This window comes from Uranotaenia lowii, chromosome 2, assembly GCF_029784155.1.
Source record: "Uranotaenia lowii strain MFRU-FL chromosome 2, ASM2978415v1, whole genome shotgun sequence".
NCBI lineage: Eukaryota > Metazoa > Arthropoda > Insecta > Diptera > Culicidae > Uranotaenia > Uranotaenia lowii.
The window spans coordinates 10,979,168-11,000,709 of NC_073692.1; the positions used below are offsets into that span (position 1 = coordinate 10,979,168).

The following is a 21,542-nucleotide window of genomic DNA, read 5'->3' on the forward strand; positions in this document are numbered from 1 at the left end:
CGTTTAGGGAGAGTCGTCGATGTTGTCGCAGGCAGGCGCGCGGTAGCAAATAACAAAAGCGTCGTTCAAAACGCGTGACGGCGAAGATGGCTCTTGGGGGAACAGAAAATTATCATAGTGGAAGCTGTTAACCTTGAAGGTGGCGCGATTTGTCAGATGCGGAAAACGAACTGTTTCGAGTGAGAAAATTAGTGGAAATCTACCTGAATATTAAGCGACGAACCCGTTAGATCGTATGAACGACAATCAACTATCGAATATTCTATTATGCCACCCTCCGTTTCTAGTGACATAAAACTTTCCGTTCCGGATTATCAATTCAAAATTATGAATCTAAATTCATAAAACGCCAGAATATTAAGTGACTTGTGAAATTTAACCAAGGCATTAGAAAACCATATGATATGTTATGTGACTCTCCACATAGCATAGCTCAGACTTTCAACTTAAAAAATACTCATGCTTATGATATATACACAGTCAGATCCTGTCAGTATCCCGATGAAAAAAGTACAATTACTACCCATCTTATAACATCTTATAACATACGTGCCGTACGTTTCCGTAGTTATAAAATATTTTAAATATTCACGTTGGAAGCACATTTGCTAGAAATTTACTGTTCTCCTTGATGGTGGCTCTTGAGAGTTCATCCTTCAGTGGATAATGAGGTTTTTCTGCACAGAAATCCAAAACATTGCATTGAATCAATTTATAAATTGTGATTGTATCATATCTGTATTAAACGTATAATCAAACCACATGTTTCGGATCATCATCTCTCGTCATTGACCTTGGATATAGCGGCTTTACTCGCTCTTGAAAATAAATATTAGAAAAGAGAGAAAAAAGTTAGTGCCATCAGCCATCACAAAATCTTTCGAAATCATCCAAAAGATTTTGCGGGAGAACTTGCTTTAAAAACATAATAGTAATTTCAACACATCATTATTAATTAAACCCTAAAAAGGTTTCTAAAATTTTACTTCTTCAGATAAAAAAGTAGGTTGCAATAGAAAAAAAAACTCCCCTGTGAGTATTTAGGAATTTTCCAATTTTGAGGATTCTCAGATAGAAACTCCCGGATTGAATCATCAGTTCAGAATAATTGAATAAGAAGGATCATGGAACGAGCTCATCAATGGTTGAAGTAGAAAGTGTGGTTCCTTTTGCTGCGGATCATTCAACGATGTAAACTGCTGGAGGTGGATAAAATCAACGGAGAATCGGGTCGGGCACACACAATGGAACATGAAATTTTTGATCGATATGCTTCATCCACTAATTCCAAGAAAAATTCACAATTTCACTATGACAAACTACTTTAACTTAAAAAGTTAAATTTTCACCGCGACGGAGTGAAAAAAAAAGTGCAATACCAACAAGCCATCGCCTACTTCCCTCCGCAGACCATCAGCTTAAAAAATATTCAAAGATAAATTGCCTTTTCTAAGCAATTGAGTACTCGATCAAAAGAGCATGTCAAATAATAACTCAAACATATAACGATGAGATATATATATTTTAACCAGAAATAATTAATTATGTATTGGAATTTTTTTTTCAATTGATTTTCTTCAATCTGGATTATAACTTATTTTGAGTGACATACTTGAGAGGAAATGAATTTATTTCAGATTTTTACAAAATATTATTAATAAAGAGTGTTCGGATCAAAAAGTAGTCAGACTAAATTGCGTGTAAATCGAGTATTTGTTTATTTAAAAAAATCAAAGTCTCTTTCATTTTGAAGTTCAATATGTATAAAAGACAAAAAAATGCTCCATTAAGATTCCGGTTGACCTAGTCCAAATTAGCGAGCCTTTCGTTTGACGCCTGCCATCAGATTTTGTACATTTTTATTGGTCTTTTTATGGTTCTACTTTGCTATTGCCCAATATTTCACGATTGTGCGAAGTTCCGGTATGTTGGGGAGGTTCCTATCCTTGGGCACAATCTGAATGTTGTTAGCGGCATACCACTCCATCGCCTTTTTTCCATAATGGCAGGATACTAAATCTGGCCAAAGCAGCACAGACAAGTCATGTTTCTTCAGGAAAGGCAGCAAACGCTTTCAAAGACACTCTTTTACGTAAATTTCCTAGATGACGGTCCAAAAATGTAGCATTTCAAGCAACTGTTACAGATAGCTTTCTAAACGAGATATTTCTCGTGGCAAACTTAGAAAGTTTAATATGATTGAAAATTTTTCAACTACTTCAGAAAATTGATGGCAAAACAGCCATAGCTCTAGTTTCCAATCCGTGCGGTTGCTCATATAGGCTTCGTTGGGTTCCTCGGAAAAAAATCACATAAGATACGTCCCATTTGGTTCGAAATTTTCAATTCCGAACATGCTTTTTTTGAAATAATTGAAAAATGTAGGGGAATTGCGGGTAAAAACAACCATAATTGATTCGCAAAAAACGCAAAAAATAGGTCTAGTTTAGCTCTTTCTGGATTGTTGACAAAATAAGTATTTCCCTATACTTAGGGTTGAAGAAGCACTATAACTCCGTTATTAAGCTCGTGCGGCTTCTGAAACTACGTCTAATTGATTCTTCGACATTTTCACTACAGGAAAGTATCATTTCATAGATTTGTTTTGTGTAGAAAGGAAGATATTGATTTTCTTCACAGTTTAAACACTTTTTTCCCCATGGTGCATTGGTTGTAAAGCAAGGTTGCAAGAATTTTTTCAGCAAGAATCCGTTAAACCAGCAAAATCCGGGAAATCAGGCAATATCTGGGAATTTGATTTCAGAATTGACGAAAAAAAAGCCGGGGCAATATCCAGTTATTTTTTTTTATTAAATCCCAGAGATTATTCAACATAAATAAGAAGAAAAAATTTTTTTTATCAACACTCATTGACAGATTTGAAATTGTAAATCAGGTCTCCGAAAGTTCTTTCATTATCAAAAATGTCGTTTTATAGGCATTTATTTAAAAAAAAGTATGTGACACAGTTTTTCTTAATTATTTTTAAAAACAAATTGAATAAATCCGGCAAAATCCTGACTTTTTCAGTGAAATCCGGGCAACTGGGCGGACCGAACTGTTCTCAGTTCGGACCAAATTTTATAAAATATTTGAGCTGTAGAATTTTATGAGAAAGAATATAAACTGATAGATGGGCAGGTAAAAGCTAGAGCGCTTTGGGTAAAAGAAACGAATATTTTGAAGTTGAAAGAGAGTAAAGTATCGCAGCGCTTATGTAATTACACCACTAGAATCGTATGAAATTGGCTTTCTGGTGGATATAAATTTATTGTGGAAATTTTTAGTTGATATACTTAAAATCTTGATACTTTGAATAACGGAAAACTGAAGTGTTGCAGGTTAATAATGTCTGAAAAACATATTTCAGTTAAATTACAAGGTTTCCAAAACTATAAATTTAGTAAAAAATCGGTTGGAGAACAAGATATATATGTCTGAAGCACTTTTTCGGAATAATTGTATGGCTATGTTTTATTTTCTATTAATTTATTATTTCAGCATGTTGCATTTAGTTCGTTTTAGCCGCCATGATGCTAGAAAACCTGACCGAAACCCGATATCCATGTCCTGGTTCCTCCGCTATTTTTCTTTTTGGATCTTGATGCATGGTTGCCCAGCAAATTGTGCGTCTTAACTAATCACCAGAAGACGTCCGTGCTTCTGCAGCCAGCGAAGATTGACCAGCCCAAGTAACAATTTTAGCTTTAATATGGTCAGCAAAATTTCGTTTGGACTATAGAATTAATCTTCATAAAAAGCTAAAGCGCATTCTATTACATCACCTGGACTCTAATAAAGCCAAAATTAGGCTATTTGGCCCTACCCTAGAAACGTCATCAAGACATATCATTGTTGGTCATCAATGTTGGTCACCAAAGCTATTAAAAAGCTATTATTAAACATGTAAGAAATTTTTGTTTTTTCGATTCTGTGAGTTCTCGGAGTTTATTTTTTATTTTTTCCAGCAACCATAATGGTTGATGAATGATGATTGCATTATTGAGATATGATCTGGAAAAATTTATAGCCATAAAACCAATGTTTTAACCATATTATGAGCATCTTTTCTACTGCCAGTCAAGATTTTAGGTAAAATGTGTATGAAATAGTATCTTAAAATAAATGCGCCTCTTCAAATCTGTTGGTCAATCATGATGGAATTGATGAAAAAAGGCCTGAAAAAATATTTTCCAATGTTTGCATTGTGAATCCATCAACATGGCGTTATTTTGTGCCTTTCGATTTTGCAACCAACATGGCGTGAGTCAATTCATAGTTTTATTATGGTTTAATGATGACCCCAAAAAAAGCTACGATTTGACGTTTGAAATTCAAGATGGCGGCTTCCACTGAACATTAAAATGATTGAAATCACTGAAAGTCACTTGAAATTCCCACAATATGGTCATTGGGTAAAATGGCTTAACCAGTTTAAGAGGAATTTCTCTATCAGACGCCATCTTGAAATCCAAGATGGCGACTTTCGCTGAACTTTAAAATTCTGGAATAACTTAAAATCGCATGAAACCCCCATAATATGGGTATAGGCTAAAGGGCTTAACTAGAAAAGAAAAATTTCGCTATCAGGTGCATCTCGAAATCCAAGATGGCGGCTTCCACTGAATTTGGAAATGTTCACTAAAAATAGCATGAAGCTCCCACAATATGGGTATTGGGTTAAAGGACCAAACGAGTAGAAGTCGAAGTTTGCTATCAAACGCCATCTTGAAATTCAATATGGCGGCTTCCACTGAGCTTGAAAATGATTCAAATCACTGAAAACCGCATGAAATCACCAGATTAGGAGTATTGAATGAAAGGACTAAACTAGAAGAAGTCGAATTTTGCTATCTGACGCCACCATCATTCCAAAATGTTGGCATTCGCTATTCTTTTCAAAGTTATAATTAACTAAAAATCTCATGATACATCCACAATACGGGATATTGGGTGAAAGGGCAACACTTACAGCATTTCAGAGAAACACGAAAAGAGATATTCGACTTCTATCATTTAGCTTTATTACCCAATACAATAAATTTTGGGGTTTTCATACCTTTTTCATTCATTTACAGTATTTTAAAGTTCTGCTGAAGCCACCATCTTGGATTTCAAGATAGCGCCAGAAAGCAAAAATTAACTTCTTATAGCTTATCCCAATTAAGAAATATCCATTTTTTGAGGTTTCATGCGATACTCAATGATTTATAGCATTTTAAAAGTTAGCCGCCATCTTGGATTTCAAGATGGCATCAGATAGCGAAATTCGACTTCTACTCGTATAGCCCTTTTACCCAATACCAATATTGTTGGGTTTTATATCATTTTAAGTCATTTACTACATTTCAAAGTGCAGCGGAAGCCGCCATCTTGGAATTTAAGATGGCGACGGACACCGAAATTCGACTTCTACCCTTAATCATTTTCACCTAATTACCATATTGTGCAGGTTTCATGATATAAATCGCGTTGGGAATCGCGAATTCCACGGTGTCGCAAGTGATTAAGCAGTTCGAGGAACGATTGACCGCCGATCGGAAGCCCAGAAGTGAAGGAAAAAGTATTCCGCACAACACCAAAAATCACAACCGCGTAGTTGGGGCCTTCAACCGAAATTCAAACTCCTCCGTTCAGCATGTGACTAAGAAGCTGCACCTAAGCCGAAGTTTTGTCCAGAAGGCCAAAACTAAGGCTGGGCTTCGAACGTTCAAGGTACAAAAGGCCCCTAATTGCGACGAGAAGCAGAACAAGTCCGCCAAAACCCGTGCCAGGAAGTTGTACCTCAATATGCTGACGAAAGTTAAATGCTGCATCATGGACGACGAATCATATGCGAAGGCCGACTTCAAACAGATTCCCGCGACTTGTTTTTCACGGCCAAGGATAAGTTCAGCGTTCCGAAAATGTCCGCACTCAGAAGATGTCCAAATTTGCGAATAAATTCCTGGTTTGGCAAGCCATCTGCACGTGCGGGAAGCGGAGTGCACCTTTCGTGACCCAGGACACGATGAACGGACAGGTGTTCATGAAAGAGTGCCTCCAGAAGCGGCTGTTTCCTCTCCTGAAGGCCCACAACGTCCCAACAATCTGCTGGTCGGATTTGGCCTCATGCCACTTCTCCATGGACGTGCTGAAGTGGTATGCGGACAATAAGGTCAATTTCGTGCCGAAAATGTTCAACCCTTCCAACACTCCGGAGCTCCGCCCCATCGAGAAGTACTAGGCGATTATGAAGCTGAACCTTCTTAAAGGACCTAAGGTTATGAAGACAGTCGAGGAACTGGAGAAAGTATAGGTTTACATGCCAAAAACGGTTGATTCACAGGTTTTGCAGAATCTTATGGCCAGGGTTAAGGCCAAGGTGCGGGCATTTGCGTATGGATTGTAAATAAAATACGAGTAAAACAGTAAAAAGAAGTTTAATAGATATTTTTCAATCCCTGAAAATTTGATGACAATCGGATGAAAACTCTAATTTTTCGAATCAATTTTGTGTGTAGCAATTTCGTCGTGGACACCTTTTATTGTGCTAAATAAGTTGTTTTTTTTTTTCAATCATTTCAGCAAACAGCCAATCGTGTCCAGAGAAGTTTGGCCGCTATCCAGTTCCGGATCAGTGTGACGCCTACATAGAATGCAGGGTAGCATACTTTCAAAAATTGAAAAATTCACCTTTTTAATCCCATTTTTTCTCTCAAATTCCAGGAAGGAGTCCCGGAACGAAAACTTTGCCCGGACGGGCTCTTGTTCAATGAAAACCTCAACCTGTTCAGCTATCCGTGTCAATATCCGATCGATGTGGACTGCGGCAGCCGGACTAGAACACAACCGGCCATCCCGACGGAAAATTGTCCCCACCAGTTCGGATACTATAAGCTGGGTGATCGCGCCAACTGTGGCCAGTTCATGAACTGCGACAATGGCATCGGCTTCACCCTGGACTGTCCCTACGGATTGGCCTTCAACAGCAAAACCTACCAGTGCGATTGGCCCGATCTGGTTGAGGATTGTGATGCCGATGCTTATCTGGGATTCCGTTGTCCTCCCCAGGGCGAACTGGTGGCCCCGATCCGTTTCTTCCGTGCTCCGGACAACTGCCAGAAGTACTTCATCTGTGTGGACGATAGGCCACGCGTCAATCTGTGCGGTCCGGATCAGGCCTTCAACGAACTCATCAATGCCTGTGATGGAGTTGAAAATGTGACCGGGTGTGCTATCTAATTAACTATTGCGAGACAGTTGCATTCTTATCCTCAGTTATGTGCCTTAGAACTGATAATACTCAAATAAAGTAGTTTCGTAGGTATTTGATTTTTCTTTTCTTTTCAACTATCACGTCAAAATAGAACAACTTTTGTGGGATAATTTAGAACGAAAAGTAGTGTGTTCATTTAGGCTAGCTTACATTTAACCCCTGTTTATAGGCAACGAGTGAGTCACAGATTTGTGATTTTCAACATAAAACCAAAGAAAGATTTCTATGCGAGAGTAGAACAGAAACCCCAAGAAATCTTTCCTCAGCTTGTCACATTCGACTGAGAACACCCGAGAAGAGGAAAGAAAAACGCAACTGAATGCCCAGCCAAGGGTGAAAATCAACGATACATGCGACATAATTTTCACAGTCATTAACAATTTTCTTTCTACTGGCACAGACTGCAACTGTATCTGCCGTTCATCGAATAATCTTCAAACTGCATGCAAACGAAAGTCCCGTTTCAGAAATTTCTCGGCCGGTTCCGTACCGAAGGACTTTTGTCGCGTTACTCAATCATTTGTCAACCGTCGGTGTCGTCGAGTGGTGTTCAAGGTTTGGGATTAGTTCGGTGACTTTCAGTTTAGTGGACATGTATGTGAAAATTTTTGCGATCTTGGTGTTAATTTTTGGCTACTGCAAGGCCAAGGGAATGCAGTCTAATTTGCTAACCATCGATGTGAATGACATCATGAGTGAACGACTGATGCCGGCCAGTTTCATTATGTTGGACAGCGCTTTGGATTCTTCGGTACTTTCGGGAGCTGAAAGTCGTTCCGAGCCCGAAGAAAGTCCCGATGAGCTCGTGGCAGGACTACAAAACTTGACAATTCGGGATGGATCATTTGGAACGGCATTCTCAACTATGGGATTTCACAGGTCAGTGCCTAATATTCGTAAATAATTTATTATTCCTAAGCGTGGGGGCAGTAACTGTACAAGTGATTACGTGTAGGGATCACAACCTGCATCGATCGTTGATGCCATAGAGAACGTTCAGTTCGTTCCGGATCGTTTCCTCGACGAAGGCCCGCTGCTTGGCTTCCATGGCCGGTCTCGCGGCATCAGCCTGACTTTTGATGCCGGGTTTGTGCACCAGAAATCCGTTATCCAGAACGTGGAAGTTGTACCCGAGCAGGCACATGATGTAGCCCTGGAATGAAAGTGGAAATCAAAGACTTTACAAAGAGTAAACACTAGGCTCTGGATAAGTTTATCTTAAAACTCGAGAAGATAACGGCATGAAAACCTTGTTTAGAAAACTAAATGTTTCATGTTGATTTGAAACCAGATTCTAGTATTTAAACAAAATTGTAAGACTGTTTTATCTCCTATTGTTATAGGAAAAAATGTATATAACAAGTGTATTAAAGCTTCGTAATAAATGATTCACCTTAAATAAGGTAAATAGGGATGATTTCAGACGATTTTCTTAATATTTCTGTTATAATAGCTCTTTGAGTAAACAATTTGGTTACAAGTTTTTTGCCAATAAAATTGGAAATCCATTTTTGACCATCCTTTGAGTGAGTTGAAACGGGACAGTAGCTTATTGATTGAGAAACTCGTTAAATTATTAACCTGAAAACAACTAAACACAACACAATGAAATCAACTAACAACCAGTGAGATCTTTTTAGCTTATCAGATGTTAAGAGCAGATTTAAAGAATCCTTACCCAAGTAAAACAAATTGATCCAACTAGCAATTGAAAGTTTTATAATGGCATTTTATATACTAAAACTAGCTGCATTGTTTTATTATGGAAATCGAAAATGCTTAGATTCTTCTGAATCCAAGCAATCGAAAGTTCCCTTTAATTCAACCACATGTTTACAGGTAGTTTTGAAAACGCTTATAAAGCTTTTATTAAATATACTAATCTACTGTTGAAGTTGTTTAGACAGAGTTCTGAATGCTCTGTTAAAACTCCAACAAAACATAAACTAAGAAGTTTGTTCCAAGCTTTTTTTCGCATGTTTTATATAAAGGCTCGCAGTGCTTGATTTTAAAAACGTTATACAATTAGATAACAGTTTTCGATCAACAATAAACAGGACACGCCCAGGCTAGATTGCACATATTTGAATTTGAATTTCCATGTTTACACGTTTTTGATAACTCATGTGAGTTGTTTTAGTGGTAAATTAAAAAAATATACAAAAATCTGTGAAATACTTCAAATCACCGGAGTACCGTTAAAAGGGGTAACATTGATCACCGGGTAACTTTGATCAACATGAAATTTTCCCACATAATCATCATAATCCATTCTTGTGTGAACTGTTTATGGCTCATTTGGAGGAGACTCTTGAAAATCAAGATTTATTACCCAAAAAATGGTGGAGATACGTCGATGACATTTTTTGTGTAGTAAACAAAGATTTTCTAGAAGAACTTCTAACATCCATAAACGGTTTGCATAAGAATATTAAATTCACTTGCGAAATAGAAGAAGGATCGACAAAAGATCCAGTGGAGCTCCTTCATAGATCTGGTGTGTACAAAATCAGTTGTTCCGACTGTGATAAGGTGTACATTGGACAAACCAAAAGGAAGTTGATTGACAGATTCGAGGAACACATGGCTATAGCTAGATCTGACTCAAAGAAGAAAATTCTTCCTTCACAGAATCCTAGATCTGCAGTAGCTTTACACATGTGTGAATCTGGTCACTCTATCGATCGAGGAAATGTCTCGCTGATCCGGTCTTTGAATAGTAATTCGCTTAAATTGGATGTTGCTGAAAGCATTGAAATCTTCAATGAAAAATCAGCTCATCTCTTAAAGGGAGACACCGGACTAGGGCACACTTGGTTGTTCAAATTCTTAGGTAAAAAGAAATACAATAATTTACCTGACAATGCCCAAAAACGGGTAGAAAATAATTTAGCACTACCAGAAAACACCCAGAATAGGGTAGGTAGACCCAAAAAAAACAGACAACGGCACAACTGCCGAGCATTCGGAGGTTTTTGCTACCTAATAGTAGCTTACCTAACCCGGACAATATAAGGGAGGGAAACGATACACATTCATCAATCGAAAACGTTCACTGAAGAAGGTAGTAAGTTGCTATCGAAATACTGGTATATGAACTTTTCATTTACCGTGGTTGAATTAAAAGGAATCTTTCGATTGCTTTGATTCATTTGAATCATTCAACCAAGTAGGCTCATACCACAACAGAGTGTAGTTTTTGTTTAAAAAATAGGGGCATTTTCCAAGAGTAAGCAGTTTAGGATAAAAGGCTAGAAACCCTATGAAATGGTTAAGTTTCAAGGAAAAAAATTAAAGAGGAATTGTGCGAGTGTCTAGGGCATTGAATTAAGACAAAATTTCTCTGCAAAAATCATCCTCCATGTTTCGATTTTGATTGATGTTCGGCCTTAACACATTAAGATCGCGATGTTGTGTTGTGAGCGTACTTGGTTGAATGATTCAACTGAATCAAAGTAATCGAAAGATTCCTTTTAATTCAACCACGATAAATGAAAAGTTCGTATACCGGTATGTCGATAGCAACTTACTACCTTCTTCAGTTAGATGATATCGAAACTGATAAACTTGTATTTGAACTAGTATTTGAAAATATTATGAATCAAGAAAACTTTTTTGATCAAGAAAACTTGTTAAAACCGTCAGAGACTGATCAATGTTATCCCAAAGTACCAAATTCTAAAAAAAACCAAAATCGATTTTTAAATCAAATCCAAAGTAATTGAATAAATTTATGCAACCATATTTTTTACGTTTGTATGAGTCTAGTACTGGTTTTAAAAATATGAAACTTGCCACATTCCCCTTAACAGAAAAAATAATCGAAAAATATTGAAAAAGTGATCAATCTAACCCCGGATTACCCACCAGTGTTTTTTTTTTATTTTTGAACAATAAAGACTGAAAGAACGATTTAGATTTCTTATCAACATGGCTAAGCATCAAAGTCTCCGAAAAAAATTCTGAATTCTCGACAAAACAATATTTGTTATTCGACCCAAAAAATTGGTGACGATTATCTGTGATGCTATTTTCTAAAATTTCATAGAAAAATCATGCCAAACATCAATTAATTGAGTTTATTTTCTTGAAAATAGACAATCGATTTTACCATATTCATAAGATTTTCATGAATCAGCTGTAAAAAGCCTATCCTAGTGCAGTGGAATCTAAATTAAAATAATTAAAATCTATAAAATCTGTAAAAACATTCTCGAATCAAAAATTTAAACTTTAACTTTAACGAAGTTTGTTTGAAAATCTTTGAAATTATGAATTTTTTTGTGATTTTAACAACACCGCTCAAAATGCAGCATCTGTTATTAAGCTCCATACTTCCAGTTAGAACTGAAGTAATGACGAATAGAAGCATTGGATTGAACCAAAAAGAGTTTCTCCTAGAATAAGGTTTAAATCTTTTTCGAACCACAGCAAGTTGAAGGTCTTTGTGTGGTTCGAAAAAGGTTAGGAAACAAGCGATGTTTTTGTTAGTAAGAAAGATCAGTGAAAATGTTCAAATCGATTTAAAAATTAAAATTTGAAAAAAATTATGAAGATTCAATTATGTAGGTACTTGTTCAATTATCTTCTATATATATAAAAAGCCATTTCTGTGGGTTTGTTTGTTTGTTTGTCCTCTATAGGATCACCCCACGGTGCCCCCCTGGACCGTTATTATAAAAAAAATGACCATCAAAACCAAGTATAGGGCTCGATTTCTTAGGTAATTCTACACCTCTGGGCAAATTTAAAAAAAAAATCCCTAGTCGAATTTTCGAGAAATCTTGATTTGAAGTTTTTAGGTCAAAAAAACCAATCTTTATATATATAAATGAATTTCTGTCTGTCTGTCTTTCTGTCTGTTCCCTATAGACTCAGAAACTACTGAACCGATTTGCGTGAAACTTGGCAGATGGGAGTATTGGAGGCAGGGGAAGGCTCCTATTATGGTTTGAGACCCCTCCCTTCCTCATGAAGGGGAGGAGGGGCCTTCCAAACAAAAGACATTTTTTTGCATAACTCGAGAACCAATCAAGCAAATGGTATCAAATTTGGCATGGGGTGGTATTTGGGAACGGAGAATATTTCAATGAATATTAGGTACCCCTCTTTCCTCTCAGTGGGGTGATAGAAAGGGGTGAGGGGGGCTACCTTACAATTTTTCACATAACTCGAAAACTATTCAAGATATTGGAACCAAATTTGGCATGGTATTTGGATACGAAAAATATTTCTATGATTATTTGAGACCCCTCCCTCTTTACAGTAGGGAGATATAAAGTGGGGAGGGGCCCCCTTTTTAATTTTTACATAACTCAAATACTAATCAAGCAAATGGAACCAAATTTGGCATGGGCGGATATTTGGGAACGTGATATGTTCTAATGATTGTTTGAGACCCCTGGGTACGAGAAATGCTTCTTTGAATATTTGGTATCCCTCAATCCTTCAAAAAGGTGGATGAAAAGGGGGAGAAGAGATTTCCCTTACAATTTTCAGTATAACTGAAGATCTGATCGAGCATATTTCCTCGAAAAAAGGGTCGGCAAAAGGGGTCGTCCATATCAACTGTTCAATGCTTTTGCGATATTGGCGTTATTATAAATTTGTTTTTGATGAAAATATGCATAAGATTATTTTGAGGAACGATCAATCGATTCCAGGTTTTAAATTCAGGGTCAAAGGTTGGCCAAAGTGGTCGTCCATATTAACACTGTTTTTGCGAAATAATGCTTAAATACTTGGTACGTGGGAGTTTCAAGGAACGAGTAATTGATTTTAGGAATCAAATTTTAATTCAAAGATCTGCGAAAGGGGTCGTCCATAAAAACTGTTCGATGTTTTTGCGGTATTGACGTTATAATGCATTGGATAGAGATGGAAATTTCTACATAGAAGATTTGAGGGACGATCAATTGTTTCAGATTTCTAATCTCGAGTCAGGGGTCGGCAAAAATGGTCATCCATATTATCTGTTAACTGATTTTGCTATATTGGGGGTTATTCTGCTTGTCGAGTTACGTGACTCACAAAATTTCACTTCTTTATCTTGACTCCAGGAAATGTTTCAGAGAAGAAACGTTAGCATGAATGAGCTCCAAAAAATCGATCACAGGACATTTGAGCTGAAACTTCTAGCCTAGAGTGGTTTCTGGAGTCGGCACAACGATGTGAAATTTTGCACATCACATCACGCGACTCTCAGAATAAGCCCCATTATCAAGGCCGGATTAAAGGGGGGGCAAAAGGGGCAATTGCCCCGGGCCCCCGACCCAGGGGGGCCCCCCGAGAAAAAAAAAAGTTTTGATATTACTTTAATAATACTACTACAAATCCATGAAAAGAAATCAAAACTAGAAAATCTGAATGAAAACTTGAAATATAAAAACTAAAGGGCCCCCGTAAAATAATATCTCGATTAGTTTTTGTCTTAAAAAAGTTAAGGTGCCCCCTAGAGTAAGCAGTGAAGGAGCTCTCCCACATTTTGCGAGCTGAGAATATCAAAATCTTCTGGACAAAACCGAATTCGAAAAAAAATTAAGAAGAATATGAGGCAAAACAACTCAAATTTTCATTTTTTTTTTATCGAAACATATCAGTTACGATACTTCATACAGAACAGGTAAAATAAAGAAATAATACCTCCTCATTTTCATTACTTTCAAACGTCTTGCATAACAATAATGTTTGTTGTTACGTTAAGTTTCCAAGCTTTGGTTTACTGCTCTAAAATAGCAGCTAATTTCGCTTTATGATAAAGATTTCACAATTTTACCCGGGCAGTAACCGGGTTAATACCGCATATTATAATAACTTTTCACCTTTAAATCATTATTATTGAAATTTTCATTGGTTTATAAATTCTAAGCCCTTTTCCCTCTCTATTTTAGAACGTAAAATCTTTGAAAAAAAAACTGCATTTGCTTAAATTGGACCAATTAACAGTACAGGGTTTCGTTATTGAATTTCCATCCCAATTACTGTCTTAGACTTGCAATTTGTATTGGAACATTTTCAACTGATTAAACCAAAATTGTATCATCTACTGAAGTGAATATACTGAATCAGCATATCATTTTCCAAATGATCATTCTCAAATTGTCATAGAAACGATCTGATAGTTGAGTTGCTAGTATCGATTTTCTGAATATAAATATGTCTATGATCTTAATCTTATCTTTTTCCAGATTCAATTCATTTGGATTTTCAAGTCTTGTGTTGTTTCTTCAGTTACTCAAGTTCAGTTTCATCATTTTTCTGAATTTTTTAAATTTAGGATCTTTGTTTAAGGTACTAAACTCATTTTGAATCCTCATCTGATTTTTTTCATTTCATTTTAAATATTTAATTTTTATTTTCAATTTATTTTCAATCGATCATTTTAGCACTAATACTCCTTTGGCTTTGAGGGCATCGAATGAAACTTTCGTCACATTTGGAATAACAATTTGATAAAAAAAATTATCTAATGAGAATGACATTCAAAAACATCTCATGAAAAGATTTAATTTTTGTGTTTCAAAATCATAGACTTGAAATCCTCAATTGGTGCAATTTCTGCTTTTGCTCTGATTGTAACTTTGTAACTCTTTTTTTTTAAATTTAATTCATATTTTGTTTCTCAAAACTTGATTTGAAATTATGATTTAATTTTAGACACTGAATTTTGGTTCTGAATATAACGTGATTTATAATTTTGAATTCTAAAACTCTTATATCTGTGTCTCTATAGAATGTGGATTGAATTATTTTGTTTATTTTTTAAATTTTGTTTTCTATGTTTCATATCTTCATGATACTTCCTAATTGTCGCTAGGTAAATACTTCTCGAATAAGCACAAACCAAACGATCAATGATGATATGAAAATCATTTAAAACATCTATCCGGTATTTTTTTCAAATTAGAAAATTTTAGTTGGTGATAAGGGTTTAAAAGAAGGGAATTAAATTTTGCATTTCACAGCTTAAATCCGCGTTTTCATTTCTAAGAAATTGCTAAACTCTTCCGCAATATCTGCACGTGATTAATTAACAATTTTTATTGAAGATACCAGAAACTATTTTGTACTCAGAAAACATGGCTATTTGAAGATGAAAAAAAGGGAGCGTTTGCTGAATTGTCAAGACGTGTTTTTTTCGGCTGTAAATTTTTCCCAAAATTAAAATTAAAAATGTACCCTTTATTTTAAGATTCTTTCAATAAAATACGTTGGAATTGATGGTGATACGGGAGTGCAACCGATTGTGTATAAGTTGAGTGAAATATATTACGGGTAGTCTGGGGAAGAGTTGTTCCATCAGATCTTCATCTGATTTGGTTGCCGTTTAAAAAATTGGTGAGCTCGACCCGTTATGTTTGGTCACTTTTTTCGGGACATGTACAGTTGCTGTTTTAAATGGGGTTATTCAAGAATCATTCATAAATTTAAACATCGAGTTCTTGAACGCAATGTGAAAGTGCGATACATGGGATATTTCAAGAGTAAAACAAACGTTAGTGCTTATAATATTTATTGGAAGAAGAACACAGGTTTTCCGGAAAAATGTTTTTATCCCCATTTGATTTTATTCAAACCGTGAGAAGAATACCTGATTGGAGTGTTTGTCGGCCGATGCGGAATTTGCTGCTTAAAAATTGGTGAGCTCGTTCCTTGCACTTTTTTCAATTACCATTTGCAATTCCGACTTGATATGAATCTATGTATGTAAAACGAAAATTATGTTGTGAAATTTATCATGTTGTATATGAAAGTGATAAAAGAATACATACAGATTATAATTTGGAAACAAAAGTAAAAAATTAGCGATCGTCGGTTTTAGTAGATTTTATTCTTTCCCATGCTTTTGCCAGACTGAAATCTGGTAATGCTAAGCTTGCTGCGTCCATATCTGTATGTTGCTTCTCAAATTTTAAACAGTATGGATTTTCAAACCTCGGTAAACCTGATGAGAATATTTCATTTTTTGGCTGTTTAATTTAATTTCAAAAGACAAATGAACTGCGATAATATGCTTGATTTTTGTTTGTTTGTTTTTTTTTTTTTTAATTTGTATATGGAGGAATTTTCGAGTTACTTTGAAAACAAGGAGAATAACTAATATGAAATGGAATTGCAGGTGGTAAGAAGATAATATACGAAACAATATTATTAATTTGTTATATAATAAAATAGCTTAACTCTATTATGGGGTTGAGTGGAGGGAATGGACAGGACATTAAACGATCAGAAGACTGATATACAATGGATTGTGGGTTCAAGCCAACCGGAGTATCTCGGCAAATTTTGAATCATGAATAGAATACTTAGGTATCTCATCAGGATTATTTATTTGCTTCGAACAGTTGGAAGGGAGTGAGATGAGTCAAACCTGTCCCAAGCCAGTGATAACGGACCCCTTGGTAGTGCTGCAATTATTGTTAATGAGTTAAGCATGAACAATATTCGAATGTGCGATCGAGACTTCCCGTACCGCCTCGGGTCGAAAGACCTATCAGCCACTGGTGGGTTCTCATACATACATACATACATACATACATACATACAGAAAACATGGCTATTTGAAGATAGTATACTGAACTCATCTCCAGTTTTTTTTACACGTTTAAAAGGTTTTGTATTATCTGGGATAACATTTGAAAAAAAATCGAATTATAGGGGGGCCCCCAAGAAAAATTGCCCCGGGCCTCCCGATGGCTTAATCCGGCCCTGCCCATTATCTTGATTATACATCGGATTATAATGAAATTTGCACATAGGAGTTTTACAGCACATGTAACTGATTTCACGTGACAAATTTTGACAAGGAGTCAGTAAAAGGGTTCGTCTTAATATTCTCGATTTTTTTGTGCAATAATTACGTTGTTAGGCATTATATCGAGGCAAAAATATAAACACGAAAGTTTTGCAGGATGAGAAATCGATTCCTGATAACAAAGTTTCTATTACCCGACAGAAAAAGGGGTCGTCCCCATTTACTGTTTAATGATTTTGGAATAATTGTTTAATTATGCATGAAATCCAGTCAAAAATTCATTCACGGGTGTTTTACAAAACGGACAATTGATTTATGAATTAAAATTTTTAATCAGGCGACAGAAAAGGGGTCATTAATATTACCTATAAAATATTTTAGACAAAATTTCGTTGTTATGCATCCGAAAAAGACAAAAATTCGTACACGGTTGTTCTTTTCTGTTTCTTATTTGAAATTTCCGTTTGGTAGATTTTTTGGGGAAAATTCGTCGCAATTACCAACCAAATACAAAATCATCTGCTTTAAAGTAAAATGCGAAACGAAGTTTGTATGGGATCAGCTAGTGTTCAATAAAATTCACCATGTTTTAAAAAAACGGTGTTTAATTTCTGTTTTCTGTAAAAACATGAGTTTGATTTGTTTTTACAAATTAATATTCAAAAATTTGTCGTCATTAAAAATGACGTAAAGCGCTGCTATTATTTATTTTTCTTTTAGTGCAGCCGGCCTAAAATATTTCAATTTCAATTTGGCCCGTAGTTACAAAAGGTGGCTCACCGCTACTCTAGAACCCAATTTTTTTTTTCGGTGTAAAATACACTGATGTTTTATGTTTTATGATTACAAACAACTTTGATCTCCGGAAAATTTTATAGACGAAATCATTTTTTTTGACAATTTTTCGTTAAATTGCATACCTGCAGGGGCAAAAAAACTTGAACACCTTAATCAATTTTTCCCAAATTTTGCAACATATTAGCATTGACCCATTGTGATTTTTCTTTCCAATTTTACTTCCTCAACCATCCCTTTAGACCGAGTTGATGTATCTGTCGTATCCAGTGGTCTCTCCTTTCTAACTTAGGATATTTTTTTCCTCGAAAGATCAATCCAGAACGGCAGGTACTCTTTGACATAACTGCCAATCTTTTTTTAAGATCGATATTCATACGAACCAAGGATCTCTAAGGATACCAAATTGATCAATTTTTCTAAAAATATGTCCATTTGCAGTTTTCTCATGTTTTTAAGCTTCTCTTACCTGTAACTTTTGACAACCGCTTGTCAAACAGTTTTCAGTAATTTAATAATTTAGCGAAAATATTATATCAAATCAACTATTCGATGCGAAGACTTCGGCCTTCATTCTTCTTTTCAACGTAATCTCTGTTATCAACATGTAAACACGCATAGTAGAGATTACTACGGCCAGTCCAACCATGTGCTAAATACTGGAAAAAGGGAAGAAATAAAGCCTGGAGTTCCCTACCAAACGCTGCATAAAGGTTTTTTTTATAAAAGTAATGCAATGTGAAAGTATAAATTAGTTCAAAGGTTGGATCTAACCAAATATGTTTTATTCGAGAGAAAACATTTTTCACTGAACCACATCCGAATGTGTGAATAAGTTTGCAGGAGCAGGGCTGATGTGTTTTTGGTAAGCTTGCCAGATTGCCCGGTTTTATCCGGGTTTGCCCGAATATTTGATGCAAAATTTCGAGAAAGTCCGGTCCCGGTTGCCCGGATATCGTGAAAAAAGTCCGGATATTGCCCGGATTTTTTCAAAATTTTCACAAAGAAACCGAAAAAAAATCAAAGATTGTGAGTACCGTCAACTGGGGCAACATGCAACATTTTTGAACTTCAATGGCTTCTAAAATCTTAATGCTGACAGATAATATTAGCTCTTTTTTATCAAAAGTTTTAAGGTTGATGGGACACCAAACTGACGTAGTCAGAAAAATTATTGGTTTTACCAGTTACTTTTAAATTTACAAAAACATGCAATTTTCACCCTACTTAGAAAAAGGGGTAAGTTGCAAAAAACTCTGGAATTAATGAAAAAACAAATAAAAACGTTTGAAAATTTAAAGTTTTTGATACATTTGTGATGTAATAAAGCATAAAGCACCAATTGCAGTAATTTTTGGTTTTGTTCGAATTAAATTTTACATTTTTTCTACCAAAAATGTTTTAAGAAAAAAGTGTTAATCTGCAGCATACATTTAGGGGTAAAAAATACAACAAAATATTCTATTATGTATCTTAAATCATGTAAATAAATCTTAGGATGGATGAAACTCTAATGTTAACAAAGGCATAATGCAAAACAATCATATCCCAGCATATGGATAAGCGATTTTTCTGCAAAATCGATTAACGGTATGGAAATTTTCAACGGTTGTTTCAAATAATTTCGCTGATTTACTTTTATAAAACTTTAAATATTTAAGTGTTCCAAAAAGATTTTGTAAGTCTGCAATTACATTATTAAAATATTAATTTCATTTTTTTGCATTTTTTCTTTGCTTTTATATATAATAACACCTAAATTTGCCCGGTTTTTGGATTTGAAAAATTAAAATCCATGCCCGGATTTTGCCTGGTTTTTTTGAAAAAATGCCTTGAATTGCTAGGCCCGGATGGGAGTGGAAAATATTCTGGCAATCTTAGTTTTTGGTACTGGCAACTTTGTCACCGGAGCTTCTGAAGCCTCTTCTCACATGTTTCCACTTTATGAAATATTCACGAAATTTTTCCATAGACTACAGTGCACTTCACAAAAATGTTTTTTTCGTAGTTATAATAAACTGGATTTACTGTTCTTTTAATTTTGTTTAAACTATTTTTTTTACTTCAGGAGAAAATTTTTCAACGAAGCAAAAATTTTGACGTCCTTAAAAGGCAACGCCTACTTGGAACTCATGATATACTATTATTTCATCAAATCGAAAACTTACTAGATAATATAATTATGATCAAGTTTACAGCTTCAATAAATTGACGATATACGGTATTCAAAACATTCATTAGCATAAAGTAATTTTTGGTCAGTTAGGAAAACATGTTTTGAATGATTCTCACGAAAAATTGAGATGATTTGATCAACAATGTCGATTATAGGATCAAAATTGCTTTGTTTTGTTTTTGTTAAAATCTCGCATTTGTGAAACGTCAACAATTAAAAATGATCATCCAAGTTTTCAAGAACGTTTCCGAAGCTTTTTCAGTCGAATTTTTCAAAAAGTCCAGCGTTGTTACTAAAGCTGAACGAGAAACTTCTTTAAATCTCAAACCCCAAATAGTCGCTTATCAATTCCGTACTAAATGTGACATTTCCAAACATCATCAAAAATATTTCCATTACCGTTCTGGTTGCTCACTCAATGCTTTCACAGATGGATCTGACAAAAACAGATTGAAAAGACCTGGCGTACCTTTTTCCCCCAACCGATACAATTCTTCTCAAACTATCCGGTAACTGCTTATCGTAAAAATTTTCAACAATTTTACCACTTTTTACTAATTAAAAAAATAAAATTTTCACGGACGCAAAAAAAAACGTGGGCGCTGTCACCAAGTCAACGCTTGCTTTTCATTTGAACAGACTTCATAATCGTCATAATCTATAGAAATCATTGACATCATTGAAAACATCCATAAGATATTTACAGCGAAACCGAGATCAACCCGACTGGTTAAAGTTCTAATAATCTTTCTTACCTGCGTCATTTTGTCGAACTTTCCCTCCCAACTGAGTCGCTCATCGTACGGTGGCTCCCTTTTACTTCCAACGTAGATCGGTTCCCACCAGCCAAAGTCTCCTACTCGTTGCGCAGTCACTAGAATGTCCATCGACCGATCCTCCTTTGCCAACTCGAGCCACTCCCGATAGCTCGGCACCGTATGACAGGAGGCACAAATCTTCTCATGAAACTTGATGGCCTCACCTCGTCGTAGCATCTGCAGCAGTCCGAGTTTGTCCTCCGGAATCGGCAGATGCTCCTGGATCTCGAAAACCGGCAGCACATACACGCTGGGCTCCTCCAGGGTGTATCGATAGGCCGGATGGGCCACCATTTTTAGGAAGGAATCTACGAAACCTGGATTGGGGTACAGCTCGATGTCACTCGCCAGCACAAAATGGGTTTGGGCCGCGGTTCGGGCAATGTTTCTTCCTACGTTGACTGGATAGAGATGATTTGGAGATCTTTTTGGAGGGAGTTTGTCGTCTTGGCTGCTGTTGCTGGTCGTTTTGCAATCATACTGACGGTTGAGGAACTTTCTGCGGTAAAAGCTAATCTGAAATCAAAACAAAGTTGGAGTAATGAATTGAGTTATCGTACACACAGTAAATCGATTAAAATGACATTGAAATCAAAAGTATGCAATATGGTAACTTAACAACTGTTCCAAAACACAGCTCTCAAGTCTCAAACCTCAATTGTAATCAAATTAATGATAAAACAATACAGGAAAAATTTAAGCTATTCGGATAATTTAAAAACGACCCTGAACCCTTCGTTT

The 21,542-nt window shown here is 35.8% G+C and overlaps 2 protein-coding genes across 2 annotated transcripts in view; one reads left to right on the top strand and one right to left on the bottom strand.

Annotated features, from left to right (window-relative positions):
* The window catches only part of LOC129741060 (protein obstructor-E-like), a 12,323-nt gene extending 5,022 nt beyond the window's left edge, over nucleotides 1–7,301 (top strand). The window contains exons 2-3 of the mRNA XM_055732759.1: nucleotides 6,568–6,644; nucleotides 6,709–7,301. Of these exons, the coding sequence (XP_055588734.1) occupies nucleotides 6,568–6,644; nucleotides 6,709–7,224 (593 nt within the window). The 3' untranslated portion in view covers nucleotides 7,225–7,301. The remainder of the gene's footprint in view (nucleotides 1–6,567; nucleotides 6,645–6,708) is intronic.
* Nucleotides 7,302–8,146: 845 nt separating this feature from the next.
* The window catches only part of LOC129741061 (beta-1,4-glucuronyltransferase 1-like), a 14,066-nt gene continuing 670 nt past the window's right edge, over nucleotides 8,147–21,542 (bottom strand). The window contains exons 2-3 of the mRNA XM_055732760.1: nucleotides 20,739–21,317; nucleotides 8,147–8,411 (exon numbers count right to left, since the gene is read on the bottom strand). Of these exons, the coding sequence (XP_055588735.1) occupies nucleotides 8,217–8,411; nucleotides 20,739–21,317 (774 nt within the window). The 3' untranslated portion in view covers nucleotides 8,147–8,216. The remainder of the gene's footprint in view (nucleotides 8,412–20,738; nucleotides 21,318–21,542) is intronic.